Source organism: Balaenoptera borealis (assembly GCF_965194805.1).
Source record: "Balaenoptera borealis genome assembly, chromosome: 2".
In the NCBI taxonomy this organism is placed as follows: Eukaryota; Metazoa; Chordata; class Mammalia; order Artiodactyla; family Balaenopteridae; genus Balaenoptera; species Balaenoptera borealis.
Window position 1 is genome coordinate 178,446,180 of NC_138867.1, and position 14,092 is coordinate 178,460,271.

Here is a 14,092-nt window from a genome sequence, read left to right on the forward strand (position 1 = left end):
TAGAGCAGAGTAGGGGACAGGGGCAGAGGGGTTGCTATTGTAGATGAGGTGGCCAGGGGATGTCTTTCAGGATACAATAGCCAGATCACTCAGAGTCCAATCAGGGAAACAAACCAGTCTAGGTGTTTCAAAGAGAGGAAATTTAATATAGAGAATTGGTTAAGTGTGAGACGGAAGAGTTGAGAAGCCAAACTGATGGGATGATCCGGAATAAACCACAGCACAAAAAGCTACTGGCGGGACATGACAAAAGGGTGGTGTAATGAAGAAAAGGTTCTTGTGTGGGAGCTGGGATCATGGGACCATGGAGTAGGTATAGCCACTGTCAGAATACACACCCTCACCCTAAGCAGAAAGAGAGAGAAGAAATACCCTGGCCTCTCCCTTCCTCCCGACCCTCCCGTCTCCCTCCAGTGCCTCTCATTGGGTGAGACTAACAGGAAGCCAGTGTGCCAGGGAACCTGGGAAATGTAGTTTTCTGGAGAAGGTTAGGGCATTGCTCTGACTTGCACAATGATAGCTCAGAAATATAAATGAAGTAAAGGAACAAACCACATGTGTATCTGTGGTAATAGTGCTCTGGGTAGAGCAGACAGCAAGTGCAAAGGTCCTGAGGTGGGAGTGTGCCAAATGGAACCAAAACCCTGCATGTGAGTGTGATGGATGGTCCAGGCACAGTATACAGAATGACAGGGGCTAGGGACCTAGAACAAAGCCATGGGAGACATTTGGGGAGAAGGCAGGAGACAGTGATAGTGCAGCCTTGAAGTCAAGGGACAAATGACTTTCAAAAAGGAGGGAATGATTCATGAAGACTTACCTGTGAGAGGGACTAAATGAGGGCTTGTGTGAGGCTGTGGGACCAGCAAATCGTAAGGTCACTGGTGCCGTTAGTGAGAGGAGTTTTGGAAGCATACAAGAGATGGGAGGTAAGGAAGCAGAGACAGCAAGTGCAGATGTGAGTGTAGACCACTCCTTGGAGGAGTTTGGCTGGGAGGAGGCAGGGGAGTTTCCTACATCACCAATGGTGAGAGAGTGAGAGAGTATCATTGGGTTCCAGATTATCTAAACAGGGAGGGCTTGGAGCCCAGTGGTTTTGGGGTCTGAAATCAGACCCACCTAGGTCCAAATCCTGGGCTCCCATTTATGTGCTGGGTCACCTTGAGCTGGTTCCCTCTCCTCTCTGAGCCTAGTTCCCTCCCTTGTAAATAGGGAAGTTGCTGTACTGTTCATGGGAGGTTGCATCCAGTACTCAGCAAGTGTATTTGCAAAGTGTTCAGCACTCATAAATGCAAGCTGTAGTACAAGTAGGCAAGGAGACATCTCATTTTTAAAAGCTCATTGTCAGTTGCAAATAATTACAATGTCAGCTACTGTTTATGAAACACCATGTTCCAGATGCTTTACAAGCATCACCTCTCCCCAGTCTGCCCCAGCTCACTCTGCTGCAACCACACTGGCCTCGTTCCTGTTCCTTGAACACTTATTCTCCTGCCCCAGGGCCTTTGCACTTGCTGTTCTTGGTGCCTGGAGCTCTTCCTTCAGATATCCAAATGGCTCCCTCCCTCACCTTCTTCAGGTCTCTGATCAAATGTCACATTCCCCAACCACCTCGATTAAAGTTTTACTCCCCTACTTAGTCCATATGCCCCTTCCTCCTGATACCCTAGGTATTTTACTCCCCACCCCACCCCCGTTTGTTGTCTGTCTTATCCCATAGAATGTTCATCTCCACATAGGCAAGCATTTTTTTTAAAAATTAATTAATTAATTAATTAATTTTTGGCTGCACTGGGCCTTTGTTGCGCACAGGCTTTCTCTAGTTGCGGCGAGCAGGGGCTACTCTTCGTTGTGGAGCACCGACTTCTCATTGCGGTGGCCTCTCGTTGTGGAGCACGGGCTCTAGGCGCGTGGGCTTCAGTAGTTCTGGTGCAGGGGCTCAGCAGTTGTGGCTCGCTGGCTCCAGAGCACGGGCTCAGTAGCTGCCACGCTGGGGCTTAGTTGCTCCACGGCATGTGGGATCCTCGCGGACCAGGGCTCCAACCCGTGTCCCCTGCATTGGCAGGCAGATTCCCAACCACTGTGCCACCAAGGAAGTCCCAGGCAGGCATTTTTTTAATCTGTTGTTTACGGTGCTTGGGACATAGTAGATGTTCAATAAAGCTTTCACTTGATTCTCAGGACACAGGAGCCATTTACACGTATTAGGTCCATGGGTCCTTACAACCACCCACTTTGCAGATGAGGAAACTGAGGCAGAGAGAGGTCATTGCTGGAGGTCACATAGGGGCAGAACCTGCCTCTCCCTGCTGTTAAGCTTAAAAAAAAGGGGAAAAAAAGGATAGTTCAAGACCCCCACCATCCCTACCCCCATGTTCAGCGCTTCTCCCCGAGGCGAGCCCTCGGTGAGCTGCCACGGCCCAGGGAAAGGCCTGAGTCATCGCCGCCTCCATACGGCGGCGGCCGCGGCCGCGAACTGAGGGCGACTGCAGCGGCCGCGGCGGCAGCGCGAGGTGATGCGGGGACGCCACGAGGGGGCGTGAGTGCAGGGAAAACAGAGGAAATTAAAACCAGCCGGGCTCTCCTCCTGGCGGCCTCGCCGCCCCGCCGCCGGCTGGTGCGTGGGTGCAAAGCTGGGGGCACTGTACTCCCCCTTCCTTCGAAGGGGCGGGCCCCGGAGCTGGTCCCTGGGGTCTGGAGGAAGGTCCGAAGTATCAGTTCCCCGCCCCCACCCCAAGTCCAAGTTGTGAGTGGAGACCCAGCTGGGACTTGCCGGCAAAAGGCTAGCTCCCGTCTCGGCGGTCCGGGGTTATAATGCCGCCCCTTGGAGTCATGGGGGTCCTCCTGCTGCAGATGCAGAAGTGACTCCACTCCGCATCCCAGTAATCGCCTGTTGGTTTCGGACCCGCCACTCTGGGCTTCCCTCGTTCGGAAACAACCAAGTGGTCCCCAAAGTGGTCCTGGTACCAGGGAAGCCCCTTCCCCAAGGAAAAGGAAACCCTTGACCACCCGATTCAAGGGAGCGCACCGGAGGACCCCCGCCCTATACCTGCTCTCCCGGGTTTTAGGGAGCCGGGGTCGGTGTCCTAACAGTAGGTGGGTGGGGTCTTGCGACTCCGACCCCCTGCCAGCTTTGGGTGCACGGGGTGGGGCGGCTGCCCATTTAAACGCAGGGCGAGCGCCCGGGGCTCTGAAAGGGGCTGTGAGCGGAGGGTGACCCGGGAATACTTCGCTTCGGGGGGCGGGGCTGGGAATGCCGCGGCGTGGGGGGGGGCAGCTGGGGAATGCCGCCGGAGGGGGCCCCTTGCGGGGTGGGGCGATCCCGGACCGAGGGGGTTGCAAGGCCGGGGGAGAGGGGTGGGGACAGCCGGGGCGCCGCCCGCCCCCCTCCGGGCTCCGGGCCGGAGCCGTGACGTCACAGCGGCTGGAAGTGCCCGGCGCGGAGGCCGTGGGAGGCGCGGGAGGGGGTGGGGGGGGCCGAGGCGGCGCTTTATAAGCGGAGCCCGCCGGGCGCGCCGAGCCGCAGCCCGCGTCCCCGAGCCCCCCGGCCGGCCCCGGCCCCCCAGCTCGCGCTCGCGCCCCCTGGGCGGCTGGGTGGCAAGGGACCGAGCACCAGGCGGCGGGCCGGAGAAGGGACGCGCGGCGGGCGGCCGCGGGGCATGAGGCGGGGGCGCGATGTCGGTGCCGCTGCTCAAGATCGGGGCCGTGCTGAGCACCATGGCCATGGTCACCAACTGGATGTCGCAGACGCTGCCCTCGCTCGTGGGGCTCAACGGCACCGTGTCCCGCGCGGGCGCCTCCGAGAAAATCGTGAGTGGCCGCCGCGCAGGGGGCGCTCCCGGGGGGCGTGGTGCCCGCGCCGCCGCCGCAGCAGCCCCCGGGGGCCCCCGCCCCCCAGCTTCCCGGCGCGCTCGGCCGGGGAGCGCCCTCCCGGGGCTGGGGGCTGGACGCGGAGGCGGAGGAGCCCTAGGACCCACAGCCACCTCCGCGCCTTTTATTATTGTTATTATTATTATTTCTTATTATTAGTGTGCAGTGTCCGAGCGCCAGCAATGTACTAGGCTCGTTCTGGCTCCGGGGCGCAGGCGGAAGGGCTGCGGAATTCAGCCTGGTCCGGGCTGAGTGGGGCGGAGCTGGAGGGTAGATTCGGGCGGCTGGTTGGAACCCTGCCTCCGAATAGGGAAGTCTCGGGGTCTCCGAGGGTCTCCACCTTCAGCACCTCTCCCTGTTTGTGTCTCGGTGTCTCTGAGTAGCCCCTTGTCTGTCTGTCTGTCTCTCCCTCTCTTCTCTGTCTCTGTCTCTCCCCATCTCTGTCTCTATGTCTCTCTCTTTCTGTCTCTGTCTCACTCTATTCTTTTTCCTCTGGTTTGCTTCTCTATTTTCCTCTCTGTCTGTCTGTCTCTGTCGCGCTGTCTCCGACTTTGTATCTTTTTTTGTGTCTCTCCTTTTCTCTCCCCTGCACAACACCCCACCCCCTGCATCTCCCTCCTCATTACCTGCCTCACCACGTGCTGAATATTTATTCCCATAACTGACCCTCCGTCGGAGGCCCGGTCTCATACCGGGGTGGGAGCAGGGGCTGGGTCTCATGCTGCCCCCAGAAACTGCAGGATTGCCCCCTCCCCCGTCCCATCCTATCCTCTTCTATCACCTTCCTCCTCCAGCTTCCCAAGCCACAGAGTTTGGCTGGAGGGTGAGGGGGCGCAGGATGTGTGTGTTGGGGGGCACTCCCTCGGGGTTAATAATGGTGGTCCTGGGGAGAGGGGAGGAGACATCCTCCACTGCAAACTTCCCTCAGCCTCCTCCAGATATGCCCCTTCCCTCCCATTCCTTACCCTCTTCAATCTGGTTTCGGTGCTCCTCCCAATACCTGGAACTGGGATTCATGGGGGCTCCCTCTCTTGCTTGATGTTCTGCCAACTTCATCAGTCCCCCAGTTTAGCCTCCAACTGCCACCACACTGAAAGATAAGAGGTCTTTGCTCCCAAGGGTTTTGGGCAAGTGGAGAGGGGGGTGCCCTGTGCTCAGGCTTTGTCCAGCTCCTGGAGGGAATTGTCACCGGGCTTGGCCCAGGTGAGGGCTTGCAGTTTAAATCCTCAGAATTGAAGCCAATGTGTGAAACAGTGTTTATCTGTGTGTCTGTCACATCAAGCAATATTTGAATATGTCCTGGTGTATCTATCTATGCATGGTGTGTGTATGGATGTGTGTGTGAGTGGAGGGTGTGAGAAAGTTTAGGTGCTTTGCTAGCATGAGGGCACAAGTGTGTCTGCCTGTATTTGAGCGTGCATCCCAGAACGAGTGTGGGTGTGTCCCTGAGTACTCACTGTGTCTGGGTGTGGATGTGTCTGCAGTTGTATGTCCCTAACTATGGGTTTGCATGTATGTAATTGCATGTGTGCACATAAGTTTATATACATGAGTCTGAGACAGACTTCTTGCTATTGCCTTCTGAGGGGGGGGAGAGATGGTGTCTCATTGAAATCAGGAGCCAGATTTCCCTCCCCTACCATCTAAAAAGTTTGAGTCAGTGTAAATGTGTTCATGTATTATGTATAGCATATGGGTAAATGAGAGCATGTATGTCTGGGGAACGTGTACATAGTGTATAAGAGCATGTCTCTGAGTTATGATTTTGTGTGTGTATATGTGTCTTTGCAAATATGTACAAGTACATGTTTTGTGCATATAAATGTGGACATGTATGTCATTAGAAGTGTGTGCATATATGTTCAAGTGTGTATCTATGGTCTATGAATGGTGTGTGTGCTTAGTTTGTATGCATGTGGGTGGATTCCTGTGTGTCTCATGATTTTTCTGTAAGTGTGAGTGTGTGTGTGTACCCAAACTGACCTGGTCTTCACTCTAGCCCATCTGTAGCTAACAGGACCTTGATTCAATGCTTCCATGAAATCATCTGCTGAAAGCTAATAGTTCTCCCATTCCTGATCCCCACCCCATCTCTCAGTCTCACTAAGCCTTGCCAGAAGAGCTCTATGGAGTGAGATACCAAGGAACTCAGGGTAGGACCTCGGAGGGGACTGTGACATGAGGGTGCTCAGGAAAGTGCCTTGGGAGTCTGATAGACGTAGGCTGAAATCCAGACTTTCCCTTAACTTGCTCCACAACTTGCACTCTGGCCCAGTGACATCACCGTTCTGAGCTGCGGTTTCCCATCTATGAAATGGGAATGACAATTCCTACCTCACAGAACTGTTGTGGGTAAGAGGTCCACCATCCAGCCCTTCATCCATCCATCCTTCCATCTATCTCTCCATCCATCCATCTTTCCACTCATCCTTTCATCCACCCATCCATCCGTCCACTCACCTATCCATCCATTTACCCATCCATCCATCCAACCATCCACCCACCCATCTATCTCTTCATCCTTCCATCCATCTCTCCATCCAGCTCTCCACCAATCTATCTTTCCATCCACCCATTATCCATCATCTGTCTCTCCATCGATTCTTCCATACATCCATCCTTCCATCCATCCATCTCTCTATCCATCCACCCATTTTGTTTATTCAACAAAATAATTGAGTACCTCCTCTATGTCAAGTGTGTATATGCTTGAAAATCCCAGCTCAGTGCCTGACATAGTAAATGCTCAGTTAGTGACAGGACTCTGAGTCAGATGAATCTGGGGTTGAATTCTGGTCCTGCAATCTACTAGTGGTATGACCTTGGGGAAATTATTTAATCTCTCTAAACTCCAATATCCTCATTAGTCAAGGGGAGTTCAGAGTCCCCATTAAGCCATAGGATCCATGAAAACATCTGTGTTTTACTCACTATTGAACCCTAAGCCCTGATGCAGAGTAGGTCTACAATAAATATTTGTCAAGTGGCTGAATCAACAATCACATCTTCATAAGGATTCCATCTTCAAATGGAGAGATGGCTGGGTGCATAGTAGGTGTTCAGTAAGGAGAGTTTGCTCTGTTTGACATTGTAGCCAAGCACATAATAGGCATGGAATAAATATTTGTCAAGTGTCTAAATCACTAATCCACCTTCCTAAGGATGGGGGAGAACAAATGGAAGTGAGGAGGCACAGAGTAGATGCTCAGTAAGGAGGAGTTGTACGAAGCTACAGAGCACCAACGTGGGTAAGCTGAGGGGTTCCGGAACCCAGGTAGTGAGAATTCCCAGTCATGAGGCAGCCAGTTGGATGCTGGTCTTGACTTAAAAAACGACCTCTGTGAGGTAGGGGTGAGCCCAGACCCTCAGGCCATTCTTGTCTCTGGTTTCCCCTCCCCGATCTGATCCAGAGAAACAGTTTAGCATTCTAAGAGATTCTGAGAGATGGTGTTACAGATCATCTCTGAAAGGGGGGGCGGGGGGAGGGAGAAGCTGCCACTGCTACAACCTTTGGCCATCTCCCAGCCATAAACCATCCCTGTGGGATGGGAGCCTTCAGCGGAATGGCTTCTCACCTGGGGGTCATAAATTCAGAACCAGACTAAGAGCTGTCAGCCCTGTTGCCAGCAGCTGCCGTCATTACGGGGCCTGAAGTGAGTTACCTGCATCCTATATGTTATGCCCTTGTCCATCCCCTCCTCCTTGAGGGATGGAGGGAAGGAAGGGGAGATGGAAGAGGGATATTCTGTTTGGGGAGGACCGTTTTCCTCATGGGAGGAACAGGGAGGGTCTGAGCAGCTATCAGCAAGAGGCTCTTTGAGGACTTCCCAGTAAGAACCAAAGTTCAGAATCTATGTGTTTTCTTGACAGTTTTCTGTGCGGGGGGTTGGGGGGAAGGACCCCAATACTCAGTATCAGCCAAGAGAGGCAAGGTAACGCTGCCATAACAAGTGGCCTCACATCTCGGTGGTTTAATACTGCACAGGTTTATTTTGTGCTTGAACTATGTATCCATGTTGGCTGGAGAGCTCTGTCCATGGTCGTCATGGACCTGGAATGATGGAGGCTCTATGGTGACATGATCGTTGACGCAGGGAAAGGAAGGTACAGCATAGCGCCCACTGGCTCCTGAAGCTCTTCCCTAGAAGTGACACGTTACTTCTGCTCACATTTCATTGGCCAACACAAGTCACATGGCATGCTTAACCTCAAAGAGGGTGAAAAGTGTGGTCCTACTATGACCTGGACAGAGAGGAGTGGCCAAATATTTATGAACAACACTAAATACACTACTGATCCCTCTTCCTCTTATTCTACAATAAGAGTTTTCTTGGAGGGTATCTCCATTCATTCATTCACTCATTCATTTATTCAACAAATATTTATTGAGCACCTACTATGTGCCAGGCGCTATTCTAAGTGCCAGGGATATGATAGTGAACAAAACAGACAGAAATCCTTGTCCTTGTGGAACTGACATTCTAGGGCAGGGTAGGGGAGAAATAAGTATACAGATAAATTTATAATACATGGTGATACATGTGCTATGAAGAAGCATAGAGCAATATAAGGGGAGTGGAGAGTGCTGGGGGGGACTATTTTAGATTGAGTAGGCAACATTTGAGCAGAGATCTGAAGGAAGTAAGCGGAGGGAACAGCAAGTGCAAAGGCCCTGAGGTGGGAATATGCCTGAAATTTTGGAGAGTCATTGAGGAAACCAGTGTGGCTGAAGCAAAGTGAGTGAGGGGGGGGAAAGTGAGAAGAGGTGAGGGCAGGGAGGTGGTGGGAGCCACATCATGTGCGGGGGAGAGGGACTTGCAGGGATTTTAGATTTAACTTGCAACTTCTCATGCATTCCCTCTCCTCCTTTCACGCTTTCCTTTTCAACATGCACTTTTAACCTTCTAACATTCACGGCGTAGCTGACATTTATTTTGTTGTCTGATGCTCCCCCACTGTAATGTCAGCTCCATGAGGGCAGAGATTTTTTTCACAATCCATTTTTGTTGACAGAGTCCCAGTGCCTGGCACTGGGTCTAGCACATAGTTGGTGTTCAATAAATACTTGTTAAGTGAATAAATGGGATGCCAGGGATGGTGCTGAGCAAAGGAGGGATGGGACTTAACTCAGGTGTTCACAGTTTTTCTCTGGCCCCTGTGGGGAGGACAGACTGTAGGAGGTGAGGGTGGGAGCTGGGAGACTGGAGAGGCGGCCACAGCACTGGTCCAGGTGAGTGATGATGGGGGCTGGACCAGGGTAGGGACCAAGGAGGTAGAGAGAAAAGTAGGCATATTGTGGATTTGACCCACACCTGCCTATTCACCTGCTCCTAACTGTGGACTTATGGCTTTTGCTCAAACACCTCAATATGTCAGGAAATATTTATTGAGCACCTACTTTGTACTGGGAAGGGTCCTAGACTATAGAATACAGAGATGAATAATGCCCCGACTTCAATCAGATCGCTGTCTCATCAACAGTACTTGTGACACGACATGGTATGTGTAGAGACAGAGATATTTCTGGAGTGCTGTCGTGGTACAGAAGAGGGGCACTGAAATCAGCCAGGTTGCAATGGAGGTTTCTTGGAGGTGGTGATGTCTAACTGAGTCTTAAAGTGGAAAAGTAACTGGCCAGGTAAAAACAGAGCAAGGGCATTCCAGACAGAAAGAATAGCATGGACAAAGGCTCAGAAGTGAGGAACATCCTGTTGAGGACAGGGACACGGCAAGCTGTTCGGAGTTGCTGAAGACAATGTGCCAGGTTGGGAAGAGTGTGGAGGTGGCCTGAGTGGCCAGAGGGGTCCATGTCACAAAGGGATTTGGACTGAGGTGTCTGTACTTCATTCTGACTGTCAAAGGATGGGAGACTTGGAGGGGTTTGGAGCAGGAAAGGAATATGAGGCTGTCAGTTGCATTTTTCAAAAGACCTGATTGTTAGAAAATCCTTCTAGATTGTGAGTATGACATTTATCTAATTTTAACATTTTCCTGTCTCACTTGCACCAAATCTAAACTCCTTACCCTGGCCCAACTTGGTAAGCCTCAGTTTCTTCATCCATAAAATGGGGATAATAGTAGATTGTACCATATAGCATTGTGTTCAGCCATGTGCCTGGCATGTGGAAGGTGCCTATAAGGTGTGCTATTATTATTATCACTATTATTATCACAAGACCCCTGCCTGAGTCTCAGATCTTGGATCACTCTTCCATCCCTTGCTGCTTTTCTTGTTCCTGCCTCTGGAACTTTTCACTTGTTCCCATCCTCTGGGAACACCCTTCCTCCAGTCCTTCCTCTAGCCAGCTCCTTCTCACCTGTCCTGTTCCAGCTCAAACGTCACCTCCTCAGAGAGAGCTCCCCTGACCACCCCAGCTACAGTGTCCCCACTTTATTATTTGAACCTGTTCTATTATCTTCTCAGTACTCATAATGATCTGAAATCATCTTGGTAATTGTTTGTTTACCACCCACAGAATGGAAGTGCCATCTGAGTGAAAACTTTGTCCCTCTTGTTTATTACTGGGATTTTCTCATTTGGGGCCATAGGTATTTCCTGAGTGGTCTCAGTTCTGCCCCATGAGACCATTGCCCCTTTATCCTCCCAGTGAAACTTCTGAGCCTTGATGAGTGTTCCTGTAACCACTTAGTCTTCTTCCATGGCTCAGAAGTGTCTGTTTCTTATAGCTTTTTTTCTCGTGTCTTTGTTTCTCAACCCTTCTCTGTTTGAATGGATGTCCAACAAATGTGCACATTGCCACTTTCTCACATAAGGGTATGGAGTGATCTTGCCACCAGAGAGCAGAGTCATCCCTGACTAGCAGTCACTGAGCTCTTCTGTGTGCCAAGTCCTGTGTTGGGGGCTGGGGATACAGCGGTGAACAAGAGAGACTTGATCTCTTCCCTCACGAAGCTTCATAGGGAGACACAGTGAACCTGGAATTGTGCAAATGGCTATATAATTAAAGATTGGTGGGGGCCGTGAGGGCAGGAAGTTGGGAAGGGTTGATCAAGGAAGGCTTCCCTGAGGAGGTGATGTTTGCCCTGAGACACGAAGCATGAGTAAGAGTTGGGCAAAGACACAGCTGGTAACATGGAGGGAGAGAGGCCAAGAGAACAGGGTGTGTGAAGGTGTTGGGATGGGATGGCAGGTGGTGTGTTTGAGGATCTGGCGAGATAGGCAGATACCTGACTACCACTCTAGACCCCAAGCTTGACGCAACATATAGAAATGGCTTGAGATGCTGCCTTTGCCCATACAGTCGGCACCAACAACAGCACCATAGACAGCTACCAAGGAAGGGTGGTCTGTGCTTTGGGGCTGCTTGAGTGTAGTTAAAACTGGCTTCCTCCTCTTCCAGAGGGAAGCTCTGGTTTCTGCCTCTTGGTGTCTTCATGCCCCCACCATCCTTCTCACCTCCTGCCCTTGGGCGGCTGGTGCCTCTTTGTGAAGCTCCAGAGAGGAGCAACCGCAAAGCTGGGCGAGGAAAACGCAGGCTTCTGGGGGAGGCTCAGGCGCTTTGAGAGAGTTTGGTGTGGGGTTGGGTGTGTTTGTGTGTGGGAGTGAAGAAGTTGCCACTGGGAGATCTGAGGGACCAAGCTGGTTCTCAGTCCTTGTCTCCCTCTGTCTCAGCCTTGATGCTTCTCTATTTTTAAACTTTGTTATTTTGAGTCTGTCTCTGTGTGTGTGTGTCTCTCTCTCACATATCTCTGTCTCATTAGCTGTCTTTATTCCTCTCTGTCTTCACTATATATCTACAACATATGATAGACTTTCAATAAATGTTTGTTGAGTGAATATTGATTGTTATCTCTGTCTGCCTGTGTCTCATGTCTGCGTCTCTTTGTCTCTATCCTGCTCTCTGTTTTCTCTCCATCTCTGTCTTGTCTCTATCTCTGTCTCTAAGTCTGTTTCATCCTTTCTGTGTGTCTCTATCTCTATGTGTCTCTTTTGTCTCTGGTTCTGCCATCTCTGCCTCCTTGTGTCTCTGTCACTATATCTCTTCCATCTCTGTCTCTCAGTCTATGTCTGTCTGTCAGGATTCTGTTTCTCTCTCTCTAGGATTCTGTTTCCATATCACCATAGTTACCGTATCACAGTCTAGGACCCTGACAGGGAGTGGGGGAGAGACTCAAATTCTCAGACCTAAGAGGGCTCCTGAGACAGGACAGGGCCAGAACGTATGTTGGGTGTTGGGCAGGATTCAGTGAGTGGGACAGGATGAGCCAGACGAGCATCAGCCCTTGAAGGCCCTGGGGGGGGACAAGGGAGGAGACGTTTGTACCCCTGGAGATGCTGGGAATGGGGGCCAAGCTTTGATTTCAGCCCGGGGTAAAGGGTGGGTGGGTGCCCAAGCTCTAGGTGACCCTGTGCCCTCCATCCCCCATTCCCACTCCCCTCTGCTGCCCAGGAGGGCATCCCTCTAGGACCCAGCCACCAGGTCCCAGCGCTGGCTCCAAGATGGAACAGCTGTCTGGGCTGCAGCTGCAGAAGCTCATTTTGAACAAGGGAGATGATTGCAGGAGTGAGTGGGGGAGGGTGAGAGAAGGGGAGGGTTGCAAGGGCCAAAGAGGAATCAGGCTTGATTGTTGCTGCTGCTGCAGCGGGTAGTTTGCCCAGGAGATGGGGAGACTGGGTGAGGCAGGAAAAGGCAGAGGGAGGTCTGTCGGCCCACGCGTGGTCCATCTGTCCCCACTTCTGGTCCTCCCTGGTGTGAAGTGTCTCTGGCTCGCTCTCCCTCTGCCTGTATTTCAGAGCCTGCATCTCTGACGCTGCCTGTGTCACTCAGACTCTGTGTTTCTTGTTGTGACACCTCCTGCCCTGTATTTCAGTTTCCCCATCTCTCCCTGCCTGTATCTCCCTGTCTCTCTGCCTGCCACTCCGCCTGGATCTCTGTGTATCTCTGAGCCTCCTCGCCTGCCCCTCGGTGTTGCCTTCATTATCAGAAGCACGGCTAAGTCTCCAGCAGCCCTTCGGACTGCTCTTTTTTTGTTGTTGTCATTTCTGCGATACTCAGGGGTTGGAGGCAAATAGAGATGGCAAATTCCCAGGAAATGACGGGATCGTGTCCTTCCATAAAGGGATATTTACAAAGATATCTCAATTAGGACTAATTAACTAAGCAAGTCACTTCCCCTGCCCTCTCCCCAACCCTGAGGTCCCGCAGCCTCCTGGGAGAAAACCAGCCAAGGAGTGGATGGCAGTCTGGTGCTCAGATGGTGTCTCAATGTTTAATTTATAACAGCCTTCTCCTTGCTGCCCTATCAATCCATCCGGAAGGGCAAGGTGGCCTCAGGCGCGTAGACTCAGGCAGAGGCTGGAGACCTGCTGGTCCCCCAGAGCATGCAAAGGCATGTGTGCATATGTTGGAGCTTGCCCTGCATTTCAGGGCGTGTTGTGGCATGTTTGAACATGTTGGGGTATGTCTTCATGGCAAACATGGCCCTTCGTGTAAGGAGAGTCCGATGGCCACCAGGCGTATCTGAGCACACGGGACATGTTGGAGCAGGTCAGAGCGTGTCTCTCATGTGGGGAATGCCTGAGCATGAGAGCACCCCAATAGAGGATGTGGCACGTGGCAGGGCACAGGGCACAGAATGGCTCCTATGCCATGCTGTGAAGGTCTGCACTTGCAGGTTAAGCATTTATCCTCAAGTGCAAGGCAAACTATGTCTTGCAGGACCCCCCCCCGGCAGGGATAACAGAGCCATAACAATATCTACAACTTCCAGGAGGAACTGGTCACCCCCACCCGCTGCCACTCCTGCAGCTATGCACTCTGAGTTTCCCCATCCCCTTCAGCACTGGTGGGTCAGGAGAGTTGAGTTCCAGCTCTTTTTTTTTGCTGCACCACGTGTGATGTGGGATCTTAGTTCCCTGACCAGGGATCGAACCCGTGTCCCCTGCAGTGGAAGCGTGGAGTCCTAACCACTGGACCGCCAGGGAGTCCCCGAGTTCTAACTCTCGATGCACTATTTGCTCCTCTGTCCTCTGTAGTTTCCCTCCCCCAGTGCATGGCATCAGGGTCTCCATTTCCCCCATTGCTACAGTCCTACCAGGTCCCTTGGGATTACTTCTCACCTCTGCCTGCCCCTTCCCACCCCACACAGTCTGTTGATGCAACCCTCAGTGTAGTTCCCATCAGAGTGATGCAGCCTAAGATATAATGACAAATCTGGAGATACAGCCCTTAGTGTGATGCCAGGGCAGTGTCGGGGCCAT

General features: G+C 52.1%; 1 protein-coding gene across 2 annotated transcripts in view; it reads left to right on the top strand.

Annotated features, from left to right (window-relative positions):
* The window catches only part of OLFM2 (olfactomedin 2), a 65,372-nt gene that overhangs the window by 11,258 nt on the left and 40,022 nt on the right, over nucleotides 1–14,092 (top strand). The window contains exon 1 of one of the 2 annotated variants that reach the window (XM_082380290.1): nucleotides 3,533–3,810. The exons of the other annotated variant lie outside the window; for it this stretch is intronic. Coding sequence (XP_082236416.1) covers nucleotides 3,676–3,810 — 135 coding nt within the window. The 5' untranslated portion in view covers nucleotides 3,533–3,675. Of the gene's footprint in view, nucleotides 1–3,532; nucleotides 3,811–14,092 lie in introns of those variants that run through there. 2 annotated transcript variants of the gene reach the window in all.